Below are 25,674 nucleotides of genomic sequence, written 5' to 3'. Positions count from 1 at the left end.
TGCTTTTTATCTTTACTATCACTTGCTTGTTGATCTCTTGGGAAGAGAATATCTGTGTAAATTATGAGGGGATGTTATTGGAACTGTAGTAGGAAAAGTCTGATTTGGGTACTATGTAACTTCAGGTTCAGGAAAATGAAAAGGGAAAGTGATAGTTTTACTCCATGCTGGAAAAGCACTCCGAAGTCAAGGAAACTCAGTCTGTATTATGAGTCAAGATTATGAATGGTTCTGATTGATAAATTATAAATTATAATCAGTAATTTTAAGGATAAGATATGGCCATGTATTAAGCAATACTCTGTAAAATGCAAATGGAAGGAAATCAGTAACTGAAGACTTAGAAAAATAAAGACTCACCAAATGGAGGCAGTGCATGGGTAGTACACAATTTTACTGGTAAGAAAAGAAGGAAAATTAAATAAAGTTCACTTGTGTATTGGGTTTATCCAAATTGAAGCATTCCTATGATTCACCTACTATCTTTTCTAGATATTTGGAAGAAAGTTAAAGAGTCCATCTCAGTTCACCGAGCCTTCCCAGCCTTCAGGCTGTATTTGGGTCCCCAATAATTTTGGCTCCTGCATTCTCCACACTTGAGAGTCAAGTATCCTCCTGGCTCACATGAGGAAACTGTAGATTTGTACCTCATAAAAAGATAAGAGTATAGGTGAATTTGACGCATAATAAAACACCAACATCTCTTTCTCAGTTTGGAATGATTTTAATAGAATAATAAACAAAAACAAAACAAGGAACTGAACAAATTGGAGAATATATATCAGAAAGACATCTGGTATATTCTAAATGCGAGTGCAAAAGAATATACATATTTCACAGTAGCACATGGAACTTTTGCAAAAATTGACCACGTCACTTTAGGGCACAGAAATATCGCCAACAAATGGAAAAACACAGAAATAGTTAATAAATTCTTTACAATCATAACTTTTTTTCTGATCACAAGACAGTTTTGACTTTATTAGAAGCATCTGACACAGTCATTAACCTCCCTAACATGCCTCTCCTAACATAAGCATAGAGTCAGATTTAGATGATTAAATTATTTAGAGAACCTCCAACTCAAGATCATTTGAACAATAGTTGCTCTATGGCAATAAGGTGTTGCATTGTCACCAATAATTATTTGTCAATGGGAAAGGAACCTCTCTCAACCATGAGTTCTATTTCATTTCTCAAGCAATGCTAAAGGAGTCAATATGTAAGCTCCTAATATTTTTGCTTAGTTTTTGTAGCAAATACAAAAGCTGCATTTACACAGAGATGAATGGGCATTTTATCTATTGCCCTAACACTACACTTGTGAGGGGGTATCTATGATAATGGCAAATTGAGTAGATAATTTTTTAGAGGATATACATCAGAAAATATTTGGGTATGGATGTGTTTTCACTAAGGGCAAACAAATAGAGGAATTGCCACTAGGTGGACCCCCCAAAAGAATAAGAGAACCAGGGCATCACAAAAGTCAATGCCAATTAATCTGGAGATTCTGATTCTCAGTCAAGTTAATGAGTCTGCACATAGTTAACTAGTATTTAACAAATTCCTACTAAATGCTAGGCACTATACTAAGTTCTAGGGATACAACAGAAAGACAAAAGACAGTCTCTGCTCTCAAACAGCTCATATTCTAAGGGGAAAGACACTATGCAAACAACTATGCATAAACAAGCTATATATAGACCAATTTGGAGAGAATCCACAGAGGAAAGTCACTAGTAAGGTTTGGCAGAGGCTTCATGTAGAAGATGGGATTTTAGGTAGGGCATGAAAGAAGTCAGGAAATGCAGTAGGTGGAATTAAGGAAGGCAAGTCCAAGAATATTCAGTAAAGCTGTACAATCCAGAGAGATGGAGTTTCTTTTGCAAGGAAAATCAGAGGCCTGCATGACAGAATCAGAGTCCATAGTGGTAGAATAAAGGAAGGAGAAAGCTTCTAAGGAACTCTGAATGACAAATGGAAGTTTCTAATTGGATGTCACTGGACTTTATTGGATATGAAAATATCGTTCCCCACTCCTTGATTTACATTAAATTTGCCAGAGCTCCAGGGACAGATACTTCATAAGTATTTAGAGACCAATTTTCTTCAAGATGTCTTCCAGTCTTTTTAATGTTCCTGGCTACCATTCCAGTTAGATGGGAGCAAACTCTGGGGAATCCCGAGGCCACCAACAGTTTAGCATAAATAATGTGAATGCACTTGAGAGTCAGTCATCACCTCCTGCAAAGGGTGCAATAGAAGATTCCTTAACTTCCATATCCCTGGTAATGGCAAAATGAAGACAAGCAGCAAAGCATGGAGTAGTTACACTTTGGGTTCTCACTAAGACAATTTGGACATTTCTACTGGGCTCTCAGTTTAAGAAAAAGGAAAAAAAACCAAATACTCCAAGAAATTAGACAAGCTAGCAGGTATCAGTTCTTTTTACTTGCTCTGAAGCAAATTAATTTTTTCTTAAATTCTCTTATTTTTCTGATTCACACACACACATATTTAAATGACTGTTTTGATTCTTATCCATAGCTACAGCTTTTGTAAGCTCAGCTTTCTAGGCATCCTTGAAGTCAGCATTCTTACTCGATTCCTTTTGCCTTCAGTTCCAGTTTGACTCGTTGCAGATAGCTGGGATCGGGGTAACCAAAGTTTTCCGGCCCACCGAATTGTAGAGTTTTGTGGTGAATATCATTCCAGGTGATCACATCCTTGACTCCAGATGTGCGAGACTGTCCCACTGTGAAAATCAGCCTTTGGTCAAAAGCTCTTCTGAGGAGATGTAAGACCTGCCGTCCTTCTTCATTATTGGGCAAGTACGCCACCCGTCTTGTTCCTTCATAGCGTTTTCCTGGGTTGGGATGCTCTTCTGTCTGGATGCCTCCCCGCATGTCATAATGAATCACGATAGTGCCATAGGAATTGTAACCTGGAAGCGAAGATGTCCTGTAGGACGTTGTCATTGTTCCATCTGGCTGATTTCCTTTCAGAATGCCATAGGAGGTCTGGCAGACAGGGCACACTGGCTTATGTTTCATGGCCTCTCGGATACAAGGGCCACAGAACGCATGCTTGCACTTTGGGAGGACTTCTTTGTAATGAATGACTTCCATACAGATGACACATTCCTCCTCCTCCTCTTCTTCCTCCTCCTCTTCTTCGTCTTCTTCCTCTTCCTCTTCTCTCTCCTTCTCCTCTCTCCCTAAGTCCCCATAGCTAGGCAATCCCTCGATGTCAGGTAAAGCCATTCTGAAATCATCAACAATGTTGTCCAAGGGGGACTTGGAGAATCTATTCCAATTCCCTCCAAAGGAAAAACCTAGCCCTCTCTGCGGGGCAGGATCTTCAATACCAAAATATCTTTTAATATATTTCACTGCTTCTGCAAGGTACTTGGGCAAGCCAGCCAATGTCAGTTCTTGTCCATTCCACTCCAAGTTTACATGGGGGTGCTTTCTTTCAAAGTCTTCAAAGAATGCCTTTTCAGGCCAAAATTTTCTCTCTTGGTTGAATGACTTCAGGTCCACTACTTCTTTGACAATCTGAGATGAAAGCATCTGAAAGACATCAAGGAAATCTTCATAAGCATGTGCAGAGAGGTCTAAGCCTTTGTCTTTTGGTTTAAATACAATGAAGGTTTTCTGAGTTTGGGGATTGTTCACCAATTCCATTGCAGTGTCATATGTTTTCTCTATTTCTGCGAGTTCTTGACACAGAAGACGCCAATGAGCGGTATCAACCTCAATTCCATTCCTCATCATGTTCTGGGAAGCCATCATTTCCTCAGGTTGTGTGCGGGAGAAGTTTGCTTCAATGAAATGTTGAGCTCCTAAGATATCTTGTGGATTTCCCCAGAGCATTAAGACTTTGCCTTCTGCTTTAACGTGGAGGTTTTGAAACATGTCAGTCAGTGTTTTTTGGACATCAAATGCCAGCTTACTATCTGTGAAATGAACATCCTGACGGGACACATTCTGCATTTCCCTCTGAAATGCTCTGGTAAAAGCTTCTTGAGCTCCCTTCCTGTCCCCTGACTTAGCTGGCTCAAATTCTAAGCACACATTGCCTGTAGGATACACCAGAGTACTGTTGATACGTACTTGATGCTCACTTTCTATCCTGTCTAGAGTTTCGGCAAAGAAATATTTAAAATATTCATACAGATGCGAAGGAACTGTAATAAGGTCTGACTCTTCTGCTGTCTGTGTGGGGTTTGATTGAAGGATAGGATCATCACTGTCATCTGACATAATGTGCTCGACTTCTCTTGCCGAGGCCGAGAAGGAAAAATCTTCTTTCTCGTCATTTCCCAGGATCTTCTCATTTAAGAATTGATAAATTTTTTCAATATCTTGGTAGTCACCAATCACTTTCTCGATTCCATCTTGTCCTCTCTCTATTTTGACATTTGGGCAGAGGTTAATGATTCTCTCTCTTTGCTCTGTAGAAAGCTTGAAGTTCAGCTGGGCCTCCACATAAAGAAATACCTTTTGAATGAAGGAATTAGAGGAGCTCGCAGCAGCACCTTCTTCTTCTGGGTGCTTCTCACATGGAACTTCATCTGGGAGTGGCTGAGTCTGAGGGGCAGGCTGACTTATCTCCAAAGTGTTGTTCTCTTCTGGGTTTTCGCTTGATTCTATGAAGACATCCACGTGTGATGTATCATTGACAACCACAGAGTGATCTCTTTTTGCTATCACTCCTTCCTTGGCTTGTTTTTTGTAAAACTCTACCCAGAAAGTGCCTTCTGTAGGACCAAGTTTGACTTTGCACTTGCCTCCTCCGGATCTCCATGGGTTCTGGAAATACTTTTGCAGCTTCCTCTCCATTCTAGGGCAGTTCTCAGACACCCGGACTAGAACCCGGTACTTCGGGCTGTGGACAGTGCTGCCAGTGGCCATCAGGGCAGAGTAGGAACTCATGATTTGAAGAGCCAAGGTTGTGATGTTTGTTCACTGGGCTCTGGAGGGAGAAACTGGGAAGCAGAGGGGGAAGATGAGTGAGAAGGGCACCTCTCTGCCCAGACCATAGCTTAATAAAAATGGTAATTGGTTCTGACATCACAAATATAAGACAGAAACAAATGGCAACTTAAAAACTGAAATCCTAAATAATGAGAATTTCAAAGAATAATTTTTTAAAAAATATAGTTATTTAAAAGAATGGTGTTGATGGTTCTGATTATGAAACATACAACAATTTGCAGGATGTAAACAAAGCCATCTTAAGGCAAGAAAAAAATCATATCTTTACAAACATATTAACATAGATAATAAGAATGTAAATGAAAATATTTATTGTAAAAAATCAGTCGACAAATAAATAAGCTTAAAATAAGCACAAATATATTTTTAAAATATAGGAGAATGAGATAAATTGAAGACAAAAATACTCTAAAGAAATTATAATTAAAACCAAAGGTTAGTTCTTTGAAAAGGCTAATGAAATGGATAAACTTTTAGCTAATATGATTAAAAAGAAGAGGTTTTGTAAAAATCAAGTCAAATCAAATCAATAGCAAAGTGAAATATCAATAAAACCAGAAAAATAATCAGCATATTATGCACAGTGTTAACCAAAAACAACATCACAAGTCCATGTGACATGCACTGCAATTGGATTTATTAGAGGAAGGCATTTGAATATGGGAACTTCCTATACTAAGGAACCTGGGAATGCAGGGAAAGCTTTGATATTTAAGCTACAGGGAAAGGAGGAAGTCATATGGAAGGGTGAAAAGATCAATCCCCTCTCAAAGGAGAGGAGAAATCAGGAATACAAAAAATAGCAAAAAGAGCATTCTTTTCCCTTGGAAAGTGCTGGATCATGAAGATGAGATGTTCTGATCATCTATAAGGGTCCCAGTTGTAAAAACAGTTTCTTAATCTGGTGCAAACTGACTGGTGGCTTCCAACTCTAAAGAACACAGGGATTTGAGTTTGGAATGAAATCTATAGTGTCAGCTAAGAGTGGGCATCATTGACATGTCCAGTGTTTCCGCAAAATATGGCAACTTAAGAAGACAAGTTCGGGGGACCCTTTAATTTCCCCCTCTTGCTCCCATCACTCAAAGAAAACCCTGGGTGTATCAGTGACTTTTAGCAAAACATTCCAGTAGATATTACCCAGGAAGGGTCTCTGGAGACAAGAGAAAGAAACATTTCACAAAGATAATGGTCAATTGACAGAAAACTAGCAAGAGATCTTGGGCACAGAATAGTTCTAATTACAATGTAAGATCAGAACCAGAACAACAAAAAAGCACACTATAAGTCATAGTAAAAATGTTCAAAATCAGGGACTACTAATTCAGAGGGGAAAATCATACAACAAGAAAATCAAGAGGACTTAATATACAGATATAGAAATAAAAACCAAAGGAGTAAAATAATGGATATCAATATTACCAAATATTGTCTCCCTGCAGTTTAGTAACCCTTCCCAATATCCATTCAGTCAAGATATTTCATCTTGGACCTCAGCCATACCATACAGTCAACCAATCCCTGGCATATCTCTTCCTGGGGCAGTGTGAAAAATATCATATCCTCTGGGGCACCACTTCAATGGACTTCCTTTCTGGATGCAAGTTAACTGTAAATATTCCTTAGACATTTTTGCTGAAAGCTTTTACAAGACAGATTTCAATACTAGTCACAAACTTTACTTCTCTAACAGCTATTAAATATGATAGAAAACAGTTCAACCTTCGTAGTTCTGATCAAATCAGTAACAGAGCTATAAGGGGAACATCAAATTAGGAACTCATAATTCACCTGAAATTTCAGAGAATTTAGGTTCATAAATAGCCGTACTGTTTCTAGTTTTATCTAACTTCCGTATCTGACATAAACATCGTTAACAAGCTAAAAGGTTACTGTTAAAATGATATATGTAAGACATTCAAATAGAAACTAAGTATTTTAAATACCACAGAAGGCAGAACTCTTAAAACCTTCCATATTACATCTACCCATTTGATCTTGTTGTTTCCTTTATCTTTTATTCAGTTTTTTTTGCTTCACAATTTTTATTTTAAGTATTACTTCAATACTCCAAATTTAAATTTAAATAAAATTTTAATTTAACTCCAATTCAATTATTCAATTTTCCCTTTAGGAAGAGTAGGGATAGATAAGGATCCATTCCTCAAGTAAAAACATGTATTAGAAAACACTTTTGTTAATATGACCTATGATAACTGAATTTTCATAAAAATTATCAAGTTAACGTCCATTGTTGCAAAAGTCTTGGGATAGCATGTGGAGATACTCTTCGGTAATCAAGTTCATGACAATGTATTTCCAATAAGTTCAAATAATCAAACATGCTTTTATGACAGGTAACAAGTATTATTTCTACATTAATTAAGAATCTTAAATAAAGTTGAATTTTTCCATTTGTCTAACACAAATTGTTCCATAAGTTACTCTCCTCTAGGAGGACTGATTACATTAAAATCAATTTCTTCCAAACCACAATGAAGATGTTTCTGATTTCATTTTAAGTAATAGCTTGATCCCATAACTGTTGCAAAAACACTCAATTGTTCTTACATTATTTTGAAACATTTAAAGACCTCATTTTATACAGAAATATATATCTAGTAATAGGCAGATGACAAGATCAAATATTTATTTCCTAAGTCGTTTAGGATATAGAAAGGACTTCAATCCCAGACTGAATAAATCAGATCATATAGTAGCTAAAGTATGTTCTATGTATTAGCTTATGGGATAATGATTTAATATTTTGTTTGTATCTTTGTTTCACAGGTTTCCTTTACCCTTGTCTAATTTCCCCGTAGCATTCAGAAAGAATGATCTTATCACAGGGAATTAATCTTATCATGATTATGTAAGTGCCCAAGTACTAAATTACTTAGTTGTCTGGGATATGGAATGACTACACCTTTAGACTGACAGTAGTAAGATTTTACATACTTGTATTGTGCTATCTTCTATTGACCACTTGCTCTGATTATAAAAATTTTCTGTAAAAAAGCCAGCATCACAACTGTTCCTTAATGATTCCATACAAAGACAGCAGAATAAAGCATCCTTCAGTCTTTTTGACTTCAGATAAAAGTCAGAGTTGAGTCAAATTTGACAAGCAATCATGCAGTAATAATTCCACCTCATAGCCAGACTCAGGAATTGCCAGGTAGGAAACATTCCTGTTCAAAAGGAAGTAATACAATAGAGAAACTTAGCCAGAAGGATCCTACCTTAGGCTAGGCAAGCTTGTCTTCATGGCTTTTTCCCAGATACACACCTCCACCTTTAACAGTTCAGGGTTACACTCCCTGAGTAGTTTGTGGCATTTCTTTCAAATGGTGGATTACTGATTTAATGATCCATCAGACAATTATACCTGAATTCAAAACTCAAAACAGTATCAGTTATAGTCCCAAAAGCTTTTTATCTCAAATGACAAGTCTTACTAATCACAGATTAGGGCTACACAGTTGTTTTTTATGCTCATGAAGTTGCAATAATCAATAAAAATTTACCAGGATTTACACATACGTGAGAGATTTCACTTAACAGTCTTCACTTCTTTTTTCTTTTTTTCTTCTTCTTCTTGAATTTAGACACATCCTGGTAATAAGGATTGATGATTAGAAATCACTTCTATATTATACACAAACTTGTAAATTCTAAGTAAGACAATTTCATTTTTTAGGCATTCCATAACCCACAACAAGTTCTTTTTACAGAGCTGACAACCTTCCATACATAGATGGTTTCCAAGAATCTGTCAAGTTTACAATATAAGAAGAGTCTACAAGGTCTTTTCTTTGTTGTTTCTCACACATTAATCAATGAGAAAATTTCCCTTTTAAAGTACCTATGAAAATACTTGCTAGGGTTTAACATTATAACATAATCCCAAATGACATTCTTACAACTTTCAAAAGCGATCACCAAATGCTATTAGTTGTAACTTCCTTTGAACAATAGGCAAAGATGGAAATGCCCAGTTTTGTAAATTGCATTACCAAACATTATAAAACAGCATTAGCAGGACTGATAAAAAATAACAGTTTTCAAACAATTTTTTTCACCTTCTCTTAGTTGTTCAATTTATATTCTAAAAACATTGTCAAAATGTTTTGGCCATAATCTGTTTTCCAAAGCTAAGGCCTAGCAAGCAGGCTGTGACCCGGGCTTGGTGTAACAATAATTCTTTAAGCTCAGGATGATATCATCTTTGGCAAAATGTTTTGCTTGGACCACATCAGGTGTTCACTGAGGTAGCTCCCCTTATTTCCCATGGCCGTCCATCGCATGTTCACAATTCCTATTCCTTGTTATTGATAGGTACTGCCCTCTTGCCCCTGTCACATGACTGTGGTTCTATACCCTGTAGGTTGGCCATGATCCCCTAAAGCTTGAGACAATGAATATTTACAGAGGACCCAAGAACACCTGTATATTTCCAAGAAAGGCCAGCTTCGAGGACTATCTGGAGATTCCAGATCTAAGAATGCTTCTGTTGTAGGCCCACCCCTTTCCTATAAGTGGTTCCAGCATTATCCGGGTTAAGCCTTTCTTTTAGGAGGTGGACTTTCACCTGCAGGTAGCATTTTTTTTCAATCTAAAATTAATTAAACTTCTGTTTGTGTCCTGATTCTCCCGTCTCCAGCCTGTTTTGTGTGGCTTTAGCCACCCACAGATTAGAGGCCAGTTCCAATCCAGTTGACAACATCCAAATCATGAAAAGTTGTTCTTCTAACAGCATAATCGATACATCAGGTTAACAACTTCACAATATAAGAAAATTTACAAGCATAAAATGCCATAAACAATAGTATGTATTTGAGACTTGAAACACACCCATTAACAGTGATCTGAATTCAGTTAAATGCATTTCCTAATTACCTTCCACAGAAAATAATTTTTTATCCTCATTGGTACTGTATTCCAATCACATTCTGTAATAAGTATCATGTATCAAGCAATTACATTTAACTAAAGAAATAACAATAAGTAGCATTCATGTAGTGCTTGAGCTATGGTAGGCATTGTGGTAAGTGTTTTATAATCATGTGATCCTCACAACTCTGGGAGATAGGTGCTGTTATTATCCCCTTACAGATTAATAAACTGAGTTAACTTTCTTTTTTTTATGGATAGCAGAAGAATTTTTTTTAACCAATCAATAAGCATTTATTAAATATCTATTAGGTAGAGGCATTATGCTTGCCTGGAGAATAACAAAGTCAAATAATCCCTGACCTCAAGGAATTTTTTTTCTTTGATTTTTTTTATTAAAGCTTTTTATTTTTCAAAACATATGTATGGACAGTTCTTGAGTTAATTCTTACAGTCACCTAAATTAGCTAAAATTTCAGATCCATGCATTTTCCCCATTACTCTTAATGTCAAATGGCATAATAAATTCTGATGCATCATAAACATATTAGAAGAGACATATTTCACTTAAAATAAGGCCAGAATAAATTTGATTATAACTAAATCTATTTTCCAAATGGTAATGAGCCTCAATTCATAATTTATGTAATACTGTATTTTGCACAATGTATTTATTCTAAACATTTCATATTATGGGTTCCACTATTTCCAGCCAATCCACTGCTAAAGATTGTAAAAGAGGCAGTGTGACATTAGATCTTAATCTACCCCAATTATCATACTTAAGGGCACATTTTAATTTAGTTCAAATCTAGATTCTATAATCTCAGAAAGAACCCACTACTTATAATTTTATTCCCATTTTTTTATAATTGATTTGGAAGTTAATAGAGAAACAAACATCAACTTTTTGTTATTATAGTTTTCAATAAGATAAACACATGAAACACAACTTTCCCACTTAACTTTTTCAACTCTTTTCTTTCAACACAATCAAACATGTTCAAGATGCTTAATCCTTCTGAAGCTGACACAAGAGCACTCGGAACCCAGGACAGAATTTGTTCCCCAATTTTCTTATCTACCTTTCATATTTTCTTACTAGCCTTTATTTGTCTTTCCAAATCTTCCAAACCAATTATTTTGATTATACAACTCTTCCTTACTCAAATACTACATTTCATCCATATTCCAAACTATATTCACTCCACTGTATTTCTTTTATAATTTTAGCCTATATTGTTGTTAAACACAATGACTTATTAAGATCTCCCTTTCACAGCTGTATAACTGTAGAGGGTAGTGGAAAGAACTCATTCAGAAAAATAAAGGAAGAGAACAGAATCTTTCTAAAAACCTAGCCTAACAAGACACAGCTTTGCTTACAAAGTTTTCCCTTATAAACAAACTCCAGGAAGATAATTACAGACTTTTGAGAGACACAAACATAGGAAACACAAACATACTGGTACGGCATGTTAGTTTTGCCTTCCTTGCTATGTATCATCAGAGAAGCCATGTTTTCTATTGCATATATATATATATATATATATATATATATATATATATACTAAGAAATTATTAAAATTGTATCTTCTTCTTGCATATTCTGACCTGACACTTCTTTTATCAATTATATCCCAAATAATTTTTGCCTTACTGTTTTTCCACCTCTGCTTCTCTCCTGTTCCTTTAGTATGCACAGTCAGAAAGGGATGGAGGGAGAGGGAAAAAGAAAAAGAGAAATTTTCTCTCTATTCTTTAACCTATGACACAGAGGGCAATTACCATTCCAAGGACTCTCTTAACAGCACTGAAAGTTTTCATCTTTGCCTAGGTTATATATCTACAAATGAAGTTTAAGATGTGCATTTGACTGGAATTCTAGATATTTTAACTTTTTTCCAGATACCTGCAGGTTTTGAAAATCATGTAGTTGTACCATTTGGCCCATGGCAGTACTCTTGGGAGTGGGGATAAAGTCATCTTGGGCTTTATTACCCATAGGGAACACACATACACGCAACAACAACGATGCCTAAAATTTTATATTTGCAATTTATACTTTCTATTTATTAATTTTTTTTTGTTTGGATAAGTAAAAATATCAGGTGAGCCATCTTTTACTGTACCTTGGCTGGACCACACAGATTTGGGCTCACCCAAGTCTTCTTTGACCATTACTCAGGTCAACAATACCTATAAAGAGAGCCAGAACTCTATTTGACCAAGTCTTCCAGCTAGCAACAACCAAAATCTGTAATGCAGTAGCCCAATCCTATCCTCACTAAGAAAACCATTAACATCCAACCAAAATAGCCAGACTGGACATTCGAATTTGCATCACCTGGAATACCCTTTTAAAAATAAAAGGCCTTATCTTTTACCCCTTAAACATGGACAACTTGATTTCTCTTGTGATATGGCATTCAGCTGAAAGAGATAGGAGTCTAAGATGAAAACCCCCAAACCAGAGATCTAATACAGCTGGGACATAAAGGGGTCCCATATTGGAAAGCAACCCTGCATCTGGCCAGTCTGAGTCACTTTTTCTCATCACATCCTAACCCTGTTAACCAAAACAATATCACAATTCCATGAGACATGCATTACAACTGGAGAAAAGGCACACACATGTAGAATCCAAGACAATTTCAAAAATCTTATGATGGAAAATACTATATCTCCAGAGAAAGAATTTACAGAATCTGAATGCAAATTGAAACATACTGTTTTTTAAAACTATTTTTATTTTTCTTAATTCTTTTATTCATGTTTTCTTTCACATGACTAATATAAAAATGCTTTGCATGACTGCACATGTAACCGTTATCAAATTACTTGCCTTCTCAATGATGTGAAAGGTGAAGGAAGGTAGAAGAAAATTTGGAATTCAAAATTATAAAAATATGAAGGTTAAAATTGTTTTTAGATATAATTGAGAAAAAACAATATATTAATAAAAAACTATCACCCCCTTAAATTATGACTTACAACGTCTTAAAGAGGAAAAATGTCATCAGATGATTTAAATTTATTTAAAAGATCATTTAATTCATTCCACAAATAGCAATAGTCTGTTTTGTTTTCTATATACTAAAACTGTTTTTAAATCATTCAGCTTATGATAATTAAATTCACCAGCTAAATTTTTCTGTTTTAAACCAGATATTGCAAAGCTTAATTTTTTTTTTGTCATTTCTGCCTCAGTTGGGAGGTTTCCCTTATCCCTTGCTTTGAGGAGCTTCTGCTGGCATATTATTTTTGCTTATTCTAACATTCCCTCTCCCTTTTTTTCCCCTCCTTTGTATTTATATATGTAAATGTATGCATTCATATAAAATTCTTAAATACGATTAGGGAGAATCTGTGAAACACACATACACTCAAAGATAATGAATGTGAGGTTTTCTCTCTAGCTCTTAATTTGAGGGTTCAATAGGTTACCTTTGGATTTTACTTCTTATCAGGAAAAAACATCTATTCTGGTTAAAATGAGTTTTTCACTAAACCAATTTGAAACGTAGGGAAAATATTTGTGAAGAAAATCTTCCAGAATTCTCTGCTTAAGGTTTGAATAATTTCAAGAAACCTGCCTGAAGGACCACACGCTTAGATGAACAACCTTGCCACAGGTTGGATGCTCAATTATGGATCTAATCATGTTTCATGAGACCCTGGCAGGAATTCCTTTCTGATTGTTCAAGTTGTCAAAAAATTGGATATCAGTTTTTTAGCATCAGAATTGAGGATTAATTAATGGCTAAGGAAAAACCCATGGATTATGTCAGTGCTTTTGGTACGAAATGAAACTGGGTTAGACCAAGAGGGAGGAAAGCCTTATGTCCACTCATACTCATACACAAAAACAACAGTCCCTTTTATGACAACAGTGGGATAGAAATCAATTTCCTCTCCTTTTGGTTATTCCTTAGCACAGCTAGGGGGCCAGAATGAAATATTTCAACATGTCCCTTTAATTCTCCAAATTTTGAAGGGCACTGATGAAAACACATGATATCACATCTGGGGTAGAAAGATAGGACTTTCCTCATTCCTTCAGGCTTGGAATAACAACAAAAATTACAAAATTCTTTCAAGGAAATCAATTACCTTCCCGATCCTATTTGGAATCCTTGAAGGCAATAAAATTCCTTCAAAGGATTGGCCACAGGCATGATACCCGGGTTTTCATTGCCATTTTCCCCTCAAATATACATCCAAAGTTACAACTTTTTAATATAATGTTATTTCCAATGGTGTTCTTACCTCCTTGCCTGGAGAAGATCTTGTGTTTTCAGAGGAATAGTCCATTCAGACACAAGTTCTTGGCAGAGAATTCCTTTTGTGGAAAATATCACAAAGGGTCAAAGAAGGGCAAGGTTCTGCTAAAGGAAATTGGGGAGCCCTCAAAACCATGATGAGTAAATTGCAACAAAGGGATGCTGAGACACAGTTTTCTCCAGAAAAAGAAAAATTATATTAACAGTAACACATAAATTGTTACACTGGCCATCTCAGTCAAAAAGTCACAGTTGAGAGCATGATTAATTTATTAAGACTAGCAACAACAAAAAAAGGGTCAGTGACCTCTCAATGACCAAAAAGCCCAAGTGAAGGCTCACAAGGTCTTTTAAACCTAGGTGTAGTTACATTGTAGTACATTGCTTGGAACTGCCCAGGCAAAGATAAGACAATCCAGACTGGTAAACATAAGGAGGTGGGTTAAGAGTTACCTCAACTCCTACCTATTACTTTATACTTAGCTGGGGAAAGTGGGTTGGTCTTCAGGTATGGTTGATCATGCCCTTCTCTGACAATTAAAAGATAATTGCTTGATGGACATCAGGTGCCTCCAGGAATCTTGTCTAGAAAATCAGAACCATGTAAATTATGATCCAGCACCCACAGATTACTCCCTGGCCACCACCAAAGAAGGGCCCAAGATGGTTCTTGCTTATCAGTAAAAAAATAAAAAAAGGTAAGGGTCCCAGGTTAACAAATAAATACCCCAGGGGTTAGCAGTGATTAAATAATCACACCTACAGTTCAGACTGAGTGTCTTTTGAACTAGAGGGTTTTGACAAAATAGGTGCTGAGATGGATTATATAGTAATATTTTCTTTTAGGTGAGCCAGTGAATGCACATTACTCTCATAGCAATGTGGTCTTTAGTTGTTTCAATTTTATTCTTTCCCTTTCTTTGTGTAGAACAGTATTTCCCAAACTTCCATACACCAGGCTATAGGAAACTCCATGGAAAAAATGGTAATGGATGACTTTTATGGAAATGTTTTGCATGACTTCCCATATGCTTTCTAAATGGGGGCTGGAAGTAAGGATCAGGGAGAGAAACTAGAATTCAAAGTGTTAAAAACAAATGTAAAAAATTGTTTTAAATGTAACTGGGGAAAAATTAAAATATGAAATAAACATAAATGAAAAAAAATGGTAGTTGATGGTGGCCATATTTTCTACTTCATCTTGTAAAATATTAGAGATGAAATTACATATGAACCATAAATACTCATTTTGTATAACTCTCCTTTTTTCTTTAAAAAAATTTTTTTTTACCATTTTTATGTAAATTTTGACTTCCAAATTCTACCCTTCCCTCTACTCCCTCTCCCTTAGATAGTAAGCAGATATCGGCTATACATGTACAGTTATGTAAAATATTTCCATGTTAGTTATTTTGTCCAAGAAGACTTTATTAAGAGAAAAAAGTGAAAGAAAGTAGAAAAAAATACCATGCTTGGTCTGTATTCAGTCAATATCAATTCTTTTTCTGGAATTGGACAGTATGCTTCATCATTAGTCCTTTGGTATTATATTGGATTATTGTATTTCTGAGACTAGCTAAGTCACTGACATTGTTTCATTCAACAATATTGCTGTTACTGTGTACAATATTCTCCCAGTTCTACTCACTTCACTCAACATCAGTTCACATAAGCCTTTCCAGATTTTTTTCTGAAATCATTCTGCTTATTTCTTATAGACAATAATATTCCATTACAATCACACACCACAGCTTTGTTTAGCTCTCCAAATAATGGGCATCACATTGTATTTCCGATTCTTAGCCATTTTGTAGAAATATATCCTTTTCTCTTTTTCATGATCTCTTTGGGATACAGACCTAGTAGTAGTACTGCTGGATCAAAGGGTATTCAGTGTTTAATAGCCCTTTGGGTATAGTTTTGTTAGAAATACACTCTTGACACTGAAAATCAAATATTGAAGAAAATTTATTAAAGAAGAATCTTAAGGAATCATCTTAATGTTTCTGTCCAGAAGAGAGCCCCACTCCTCTTTGAAAAAAAGTGCTGAGTACAGAAGTGGGAGAACCTTAATAATTGCTAGTGTGGTCCATCCCCTCTCTTCAGAGAATGGATCGGTCCATTTCATCCAGGTTACAATCTTTCTGATATGCCGACTACATGTTTCCCCTTAATATGTCCTAAAATACACCCCCCCCATCATACATTCCATTTTCAAAAATGGTGGAAAACTCCTCCTATGGGGTGTGTTGTTTAATATTCAATTAGCCTATTAAGCAGGCAGTAGTGATTGGGTCAAGTCCTGTCATTGATCCCAACTAATTGGAGCTGGATGGGCTATTATCTTAAGTTTGTGGTTTTCTCAAAACCACAAGATTCTGATTGTCTGAATCTACTTGTGACTTCCTAGCCCCCCAATTCCTTGTTTATTCAAGGCTTCTATTGATCATTTAATTGTTCTGTGAATCCTAACCTCTCACATTGTGAGAGCCGCTTCATCAGTGGTACCCACTATCCCACACTACCTCAAAGCTTGCAGTACTGTGGAAACAACTTTTCAGCATTTCTCCCAGTTTCAAATTGCTCTCCCAAACGGCCCAATAGATTCACAATTCCACCAACAATGCATTAATGTCCCAGTTTTCCCACAACCCATCCAACATCTAACATTTTCCATTTGCTTCATATTAGCCCCTCCTGATGGGTGTGAGATGATACCTCAGAGGTGTTTTAATTTGCATTTCTCTGACCAATAGTGATTTAGAGCATTTTATTTATATGACTGATTTGTCTAAAAGCTGCCTGTTCATATCCTTTGAACATTTATCAATTAGGGAATGACTTGTATTTTTATAAATTTCCTTATCCACAAATCTGATAAACTACTCCATACTTTCTTCATTTGCATATGATATTACTCTGATTGGCAATATTTGTTGTTAAATAATAGAGCATAATATTAATTTTCCCCATTCTGGAGGAAGCAGAATCTTCTTTGAATCTTAACCACATAGGGCAAAAGGTCTGAACTCTCCAAGGTAGGTTCTGAAAGAAACTTTGTTTTTGTTTGTTTTGCTATAATTCTGATTAGCAACAAAGAAATAGAGTCAATTTAGGATTCTTAAAAACTGTTGAGTACCTAAGCTGATGAAATCTCCAGGGGTCTGATATTTCTGGTCATGATTTTATCCTGGAATAAGCATGATATTCCTGAAGTGGAAACTAATTGCAAATTTGATAATCTAAGATTCCATTCCCACTTTTTTCTGTTTTTAATAATATTTTATTTCTCCCAATTATATGTAAAAACAATTTTTAACATTCTTTTTAAATTGAGTTCTAAATTCTCTCTGTTTCTCCGTCATGAATTTATTCTGGGGCCAGTAGGAATGTTCCTAAAGTCCAAATTTTTAAGAAAAAATTTTACCTTTAAAACAATTTAATTTACAAGACTTGAAGAGATATTATTTTGTGTTTATAGTAGATGTATGGGGGAATCATAATTTAAGAATCATAGATTTGTCTGTGCCTGATAAGAAACAACATTTAAAAAACTAAGACATACACAGAATAAAAATAGTAATTACAGAAAACACTTGTATTATACATAAAATAAATCCAAAAAAAGCAGGACTTTCAACCATGCTGTCAGACAATACAAAAACAAGTATTCAAAAAATGAAAAGACACAAACAAGAAAAGTATATTTTGATGAAAGGAACAATAGGCAACAAATCACAATAAACAATAAAATTATATTCTTAATTACTTTAGCATCCAAATTCATAAGGGAAAGATTAACTGAACTATGAGAAAACACAAAAAAATGAGACAATAATGCCAGTATACGGGAATGCCCCTCTCCTGGTTTTCTAGAAACAAAAGACAAAATAGGGAATTAAACAAATTTCTGGGGAAACTGGAGCTGAAAGACTTATAAGCACCTTCTAAATGTGACTGCAAAAGAAATGAAATATTTGTCAGCTCTATGTGTAATTTTTATAAAAACTGATCAAGTATTAGGAACAGAAATACAGCAAACCAATGTAAAAATAAAGAGATAGTTAATATATCATGTACAATAAAAATAGTCATTCGTTTAGGAAGCAGAAACAAAAACACAGAGCCTAATGAAAACTTAATCATGAAATCCTAAACAATGAATGGGTTAATGAAAAAAAATCATAGAAACTAATAAATCTGTAAAAAAAAAAATTGGTAATAATTAAAAGAACACATGAAAATTTCTAGTATATGTCTAAAGCAGCCCTGGAAAATATATGAAAAAATATATTCCTATAAATAGAAATTCACATAATAGAAAAAGAGAGGATTAATGAACTGAATATGTACTTTAAAATTAAAAGTCCACCAAATAAACATATCGAAAATAAGCAAAAATGGGGAGGTAATAAAAATTAGAAGAGAAATAGATAAAGTAGAAACCAAAAAACCCTTTAGAAATGATAAATGAAACTAAAAATTGGTTCTTTGAAAAGGTTAACAAAATTGCTGTAGCCAGATGACATTGGCATTGAAGTCAGGGGGATTTGAGTTCAAATTCAGCCTTAGACACTTAACACTCACTAGCTGTGTGACTCTGGGCAAGTCACTTAAACCTGACTGCCTTGTCAAAAATTTTTTTCTTAATTTAAAAAAGAATAGGTTAACAAAACTAGACAAATGTAATTAAAATATAATTAATAAAACTTTACATTTACCAATTAATCTGCAGGCATCAAATCAAATCAACAAATTAGAAAAGAAACAGGGCAAATCACAACAAAATTATAAGAAATTAAAATATTAATCATAACTTATTATGCACATTTAGACTAACCAAAATTAAGAAAAAATAAAATAGAGGACTATTTTAAAAAATATTTAATACTCAACTATCAAAGGATCAAATAGACTTCCTAAATAATGAAATCTCTCTGAAAAAGAAATAAAGTTATATATAAAGGATGTAAAGGTGAGGAGGGAGAACAACTCCTGGACTTCAGTGATTCACAGGATAATTCTAGCAAATTTTCAAAGAACAATTAGTGCCCAAACAAAAAAATTATTCTCACATATTGAAAAAGCATTTTACACCAGAATAATTTTATGACAAATACATAAAGCAAAGAAGAATAAAATATAAGCCATCTACAAATCAGTTTCATTAATGAAGATTGATTCAAGATTTTTAAATAAAAACCAGTCAACAAACTACAGCAATGTATCCAAGAAATCATTCATTATGATCAAGTTGGATTTATATATGCAAAGCAAGAATGGTTCACATTAGGAAAAAAAAATTAATACAATCCTATAAAAAAATCCAAAACCACACGATTATCTCAAGAAATTTGGGGAGAAAGTGCAATACTTATAAATAATAAAACCCATACAAAGTATAAGCTTAGATAATTTTAAAAATTCTCCCAAAAGTATCTATCTAAAACTAAAAGTAAACATAATACACAAAGGGGAAACTAGAATCTTGTCTTTAATGACAGGAAGGAAAAAAGGATGTTCAATTTCCCCACCATTATTTTATAATGAAATAACTTCAGCAAGGTTTTAGAATATAAAATAAATCAACAAAAATTAACTTTATTTCTATATCCCCTCTCCCCACAAAAATCTATAGGAAAAACTAGAAAGGAAACTTCCATTTATACTTGAGAGTCTATCTGCAAGACAAAACTAAGAAGTATATGAACCCAATTACAAAACACCTTTCACATAAATATAGATCTAAACTATTGGAGAAATATTAATTGCTCATGGATAGGCCAAGTCAATATCATAAAAATGACAGTTTTGTCTAAATCAATTTAGATATTCAATGCCATGCCAATCCAATTACCAAAAACTATTTTATAAAGATAGGAAAAAATTAACAAAATTCATCTGGATGAATGAGGGGTCAAGAATACTAAGGAAAACATTGGAAAAAATGTGAAGAATGGCTGCTGAGCAGTGCCATATTTTAAAATAAAGCAATAATCATTAAAAATAAACTAGGAGAGCAGGGAAAAATTTACCTGTCAGAAATATGGATAAAGCCATTAAGGCAAATGATTTAAAAATACAAACCATTCTTCAACTGATATTAACAAGAAGTATTCAGAAGAAGAAATCAAAGCTATTAATAGGCACATAAAAATTCTCTAAATCACTCTTGATCACTTCCAAAGAGAGAAATGATCAACTCTCAGTACAGATTGAAGCATATTTTTTCATTTTCTTTATTTTTCTTGCTTCTTATTTTGCAGCATGACTAAAACAAAAATATACTGTTTGTAATTGATATCATATTGCTTGCATTTCTCAATGAGTAGGGAGGGAATGTAGGGATGTAGAGTATTCAGAATTGAAAATAAAAAACGAATGTTGATTTTTTTAAATTCATCAAAAAAAGTGATTTCTCCCAAACATTTAAACAACAATTAATTCCAATTCTACATAAACTATTTGAAGAAAAGAGGTAAAAATGGGATGCTACAAAATCCCTTCTATGACACAGATATGATCTTTGTAACTAAATACAGGGATTCAAAAAGAGAAAACCATAGTCCAATTTTGATAATATTTATTGATAAGAAAACTTTCGGGGCAGCTAGATGGCACAGTGGATAGAGCACTGGCCCTGAAATCAGGAGAACCTGAGTTCAAATCCGGCCTCAGACATTTAATACTTACTAGCTGTGAGACCCTAGGCAAGTCACTTAATCCCAATTGCCTCAGAAAAAAAAAAAAAGAAAGAAAGAAAACTTTCAATAAAACATTAGCAGTACAAGGTAATACACACTATGATCAGGCTACATTTATGCCAGGAATGGCAATAGATGCTGAAAAAGGTTTTGATAAAATACAATACCAATTTCTATTTGAAAACAAACAAATAGAAAAGCATAGGAATAACAGGAAACTTCCTTAAAATGACAAAAAGTACCAAGGCATAGAAATAAGACAATTAAACATTTTAAAATGAAATAAGCACTGGCAAAGAAAAACAACTTTGTGTGCATAATATGGTGGTTTATTTAAGAAATCAAATTAAAAAACTATTAAAAAATGAACACCTTCAGTCATATAGCATAATAAAAAATATACCCAGACAAATATTCATCATTTTTGTATATTACCAATAATCCATCAGGAAGGCTGGCTCTTTGAGAGAAATACAACTATCTTTTACCATTCTTTTCAACTGTTCAATCCAAGAGCCTGAGGGTATTCGTGGGGATTGCATCATTCTTAAATAAAAAGAGACACAGGTATAATAGAGGTATTCACTTCATCACATTTCTACCCCTGGGTTAGGAGAGGGTGCCCAGTTCACTACATACACATTTAATGCTATAATGAGTATATAATGAGGATTCATCCCATTCATCATGGGGTGAATATATAGTGTATAACCCCCTAGACATTCACAGGTTGAGGCAAGTGTCCTCTATCATGACAGAAATTTTGAGATTTTTCAATCCAGAATTGAATGGGGAATACCTTTTGTTTTTGACTATCAATATGTATTTTGTCCCATCGAAATACATGTGACAACATCATTCACATCTTGTAGCATTCTAAAAAGGCTGAGGTGTCCACCACTATGGCAAAGAGAGCAAGGCCATTTTGGTATGGAAAAATTAGAGGAGAAATCACCTTTCACATCACAGGTAAGGAAAGAGGTTTGGAGCCAATAAGCTCTACAGACAATCACAGAAAAGAAAATGAATAATTTCAATTGTATAAATTGAAAAAGCTTTTGCATAAAGAAATCTTATGGAATTAAAAGGAGAAGGGAAACAGGTCAATAAGGAAAAAATTGTGCAAACTTCTCTATTAAAGAGTTTACATGTGTGTGTATGTACATATATACATATACAGATAAATTTGAAGCAATTCCATATATATATGGAATTGCTTCAAATTTTTTTTATCAAACTAAAATCTATTCACCAATACATAAATGGTTAAAGGCTAGGAAGAGGAGATGGGCTTCAAAGGAAGAAATCTCAGCAATCAAAAACTATATGATATAAGGCTCCCATAACTAGTGAAATGTAAATTAAGCAATTTTGAGATTCCACCTCTTAGCCATCAAACAGGCTGGCAAAAACTGAAAAATGACACACACACACACACACACCCCTCCCCCTTTACACACACTTCTTAGTTTTCTTTTGTGTGTTATTTTCCTCCATTGTATTGTAAACTCTTGAGACAGGGACTGTGTTTGGCTTTTTTAGTTTGGGTATCCCTAGTGCTTACCATAGTGGCTGGTATATAGTAGATCTTAAATATCTTCTGACTGTTAATGAACAAAATGACAAATGTTTCAAAAGCTGCAGAAAATAGGCACAGAGAAAACATTGCTAGAGATGTAAAGTGGTCCACACATACTGAGAAATAATTTGTAATTGGGTCCCCAAAGTTACTAAATTGTGGCCCAACTGACACATCAGTGGACTTGGACCACATAATGAGCAAAGAAATAGGGAAAGAACCTACACATACCATAGGAGTGCTTTTTGAAATAACCCTAAATTGGAAATTAAGGGAGTGTCCACCCATGGTGAAATAACTAAATAAACTGTGGTCTGTGAATATAATGACAGGATTACATTTTATTGTGCCATAAGAAGTGGACGGTTTCATAGGAAACTGGGAAGAACTCTTAAGATCTGCCACAGATTGGCACAGTGGCTAGAGCACCAGCCCTGAATTCAGGAGGACCTGCCTGAGTTCAAATTTGATCTCAGACACTTAACACTTCCTAGCTGTGTGACCCTGGACAAATCAACTTCACCCCAATTGCTTCAGCAAAAAAAAAAACAAAAAACAAAAAACAAAACAAAAAAAACCAAACAAACCCAAAAAACAAACCAAAAAAAACCCAAAAAGCAAATCTGCCACACATTGAAGTGAGAATTAGAATAACTTGCACAATTACAACATTATACAGAAAGAATGTTTAAAGCCTTTAGAACCCTAATTAATGCAGTCCAGTGGATTGTAGATGAATCATGCTACCCACCTCCTTTCAGAGAGGTTTTGGACTGAAAATCCAGAATACCTGCCTATTTGAACATGATCAAGATGGGAATTGGTTTTACTGGAATATACAGCTTTATTTGAGGGTTTTGTCATCATTATTGTTGTTGTGGGGAGGAAATGACAAAGGCCTGCAAAAAAGAAATTTTAAAAAATCTTTAAAATAAGAGAATTACCCTGCCCATTTTGGTTAGATCTCTTATATAAGAATCATCCTTTTTTGCATTTTTAAGTGTTTAAGATAGGGAGTTGCCAATATTTGGATGGCTTCATAAAGCTGTATTATCTCTGCATCCAGTTCAGTGGGCCTAGAAGAGGTGGGTTTTGCCCTTGTGAAAGGCTTAAAAAAAAACCAGATCAATGCAATGGCCAATTAAAATCCTAAAAGATCCATAATGGAGTATGAAATCCATATTGTGACAGGTGAGGAAATGACACATTTTCAGACATAGCTAAAGTGGAGAATTGTTTTTCTTGACTATACATATCTTTTTTTTTTAAAAAAAGGCTTTTTTCTTTCTTCTCTGTTTTTAATTAGGTGGAGGGAGGAGCAGGTGGAGAAGAGAGGGAGGGAGAAGGAAAAGGGGGGAGGGAGGAAGACATCTTAAAAGGCATCTTAAAAAAAAAAAAAAAAACTAAACAAAGGAGAAGGCCAGAAAGAAACAATGGCAGCTTTGAAAAAATACAGATTAAATTTATTAAATATTAAAAAAAAACCTTTACTATGAATCGACTACACAGATCAACAGGTGCATGGACAATCCCTTTTTTCCTGAAGTGTGATGTATGGGAATGCTTATTTGATCGGGATTTTGTGGTGTCTCGAATAATAAAAAATGAATGAATGAAATGAAAAGGTACCAAAATGAGAGGTGTTTGGTAGCCCGGATCTTTGCCCACCATCATCCATCAGTCCCCGCTTCGGGGTCTCGTTCAGTAGAAAGGCTGGGAAAGTGGGAGGAGGGGTGGGGACGGTGGAGGGGTGGGCAGGGTGGAGAGAGAGGCAGACGCCCGAAGTGGGAGGGGGTGTCATTGGATGTGTTCCCGGAGGACCCCACCCCTCCAGACAGACAGAACTCTGGGCACATCCAGCTACGGATCCACCCTTGGGGGAAGTCCAAAAGGCCCCGGAGGGAGGTCTGGGGTGTGGGCAGACACCCTTAGGGATTCTGGGGAGGGAAGGAAGGGAGGAACAGAGACGCCCCACGGTGTCTTACCTCCCGCACACAGGGCACTCCCACGACGCCTCAACCGGGACTGGATGCTGGGGATCCGCGGGGAGGCGACTGGAACCGGAGCCGCGGGCGATCCGGGGGCAGGAGGCGACCGGAGCGCGAGCTGCCAGCAGCCCCTTTTCACAGAATCTCCGATGCCCCAGCCCAGCTGAAAAACCGCAGAAAGGAGGAGACCTGTGACATTACGTTGGGAGACGGGGCTTGATTCAGCCAATGGAACGCAGATCGTGACGCAGTGCGGGGGGGGGGGTTGGCCCGGCTGATCAACTCAGTTAGACAATCAATGATGCTTGAGCTCCTACAATGTAGCAGACACTGGGGAAGAACTGGAAATTTTTTTTTAAAAAGACCCAGGATGTATTAGAAAAAAAAAATCATCTCTAGAATAAACGGATAAAATGGCTCAACACACCCATATTTTCAGGATTCAGGGAAAGCCATGCTTATGTACAATTTATCTTTCCAAATAAAAATAGAGAAAACAGACCCAAAGGAGAAACAAATAAATAAAATCTGGATTAAAAAGAAATAGGAAAAGAAAACAGATAACATCAAAAAATCTGAAAAATAAAACAAGAAATGAAGAAAATTTGGGCTAAACAAATAGCTAATTGATTTCTTTCTTTTTTAAAGGATAGCCAAATAAATTGTTAAGATTTTTTTTTTAACAGAACAAAGGGATGAAGATCAGTTAATTAAGATTTAACAAGTGCTTTAGTATTGAAAGTCATATTTTTCTCAGAGGAGTCTTCTCCCTATTTTATGAAATAAATTATGTAAAACTGAAGTTAGTTTTTCTTTAAAGAGTTGCAAGAATTCCTTTGTCAATTCCTTCCCCCAACCCAACCTGTTCATCTCTGGTTGTTGGTTCAATTTCGTTAAGGTGGGGACTTTACATTTTTGTAAAGAGTTTCTACTAATATTTTCCTTTACTTCAGATGCTTCATATGGTCTCTTCCCCCCCCCCCCCAGTCCATTTTACATACAGCCACCAAAGGAATTATCCTAAAGCACAGGTCTGATTATACCACCCTTTTTTTCTCCCCTCCAAAGTTCAACAGCTCTCCCCCCCCTACACACACACACACACACACACACACAAACACACATGCTCTCTCTCTCTTTCTCTCTCTCTCTCTCTCTCCTAAAACTCCACTTGTTCCCTATTGTCTCCAGGATCAAACACAAATCCTCTATTTGGCATTCCAA

The 25,674-nt window shown here is 35.3% G+C and overlaps 1 protein-coding gene across 2 annotated transcripts; it reads right to left on the bottom strand.

Annotated features, from left to right (window-relative positions):
- Window positions 1-710: 710 nt before the first annotated feature.
- Window positions 711-24,641, bottom strand: LOC100929620 (E3 ubiquitin-protein ligase DTX3L-like). Of its 2 annotated transcripts, none has more exons than XM_031944374.1 (2): window positions 24,448-24,641; window positions 711-4,993 (listed from the first exon to the last, which is right to left on the bottom strand). In XM_031944374.1, the coding sequence occupies exon 2, from the start codon at window positions 4,938-4,940 to the stop codon at window positions 2,601-2,603; it is 2,340 nt and encodes a 779-aa protein (XP_031800234.1). In that variant the 5' UTR covers window positions 4,941-4,993; window positions 24,448-24,641; the 3' UTR covers window positions 711-2,600. The 2 variants fall into 2 exon arrangements, with proteins under 2 accessions (XP_031800234.1, XP_031800235.1); XM_031944375.1 differs by lacking the exon at window positions 24,448-24,641 and adding an exon at window positions 8,246-12,622.
- Between the last annotated feature and the right edge of the window lie 1,033 nt (window positions 24,642-25,674).

Source organism: Sarcophilus harrisii, chromosome X (genome assembly GCF_902635505.1).
Source record: "Sarcophilus harrisii chromosome X, mSarHar1.11, whole genome shotgun sequence".
NCBI classification, from domain to species: Eukaryota; Metazoa; Chordata; class Mammalia; order Dasyuromorphia; family Dasyuridae; genus Sarcophilus; species Sarcophilus harrisii.
The sequence above is the reverse complement of the archived record's forward strand: the minus strand, read 5'-3'. Positions and strand labels throughout refer to the sequence as shown.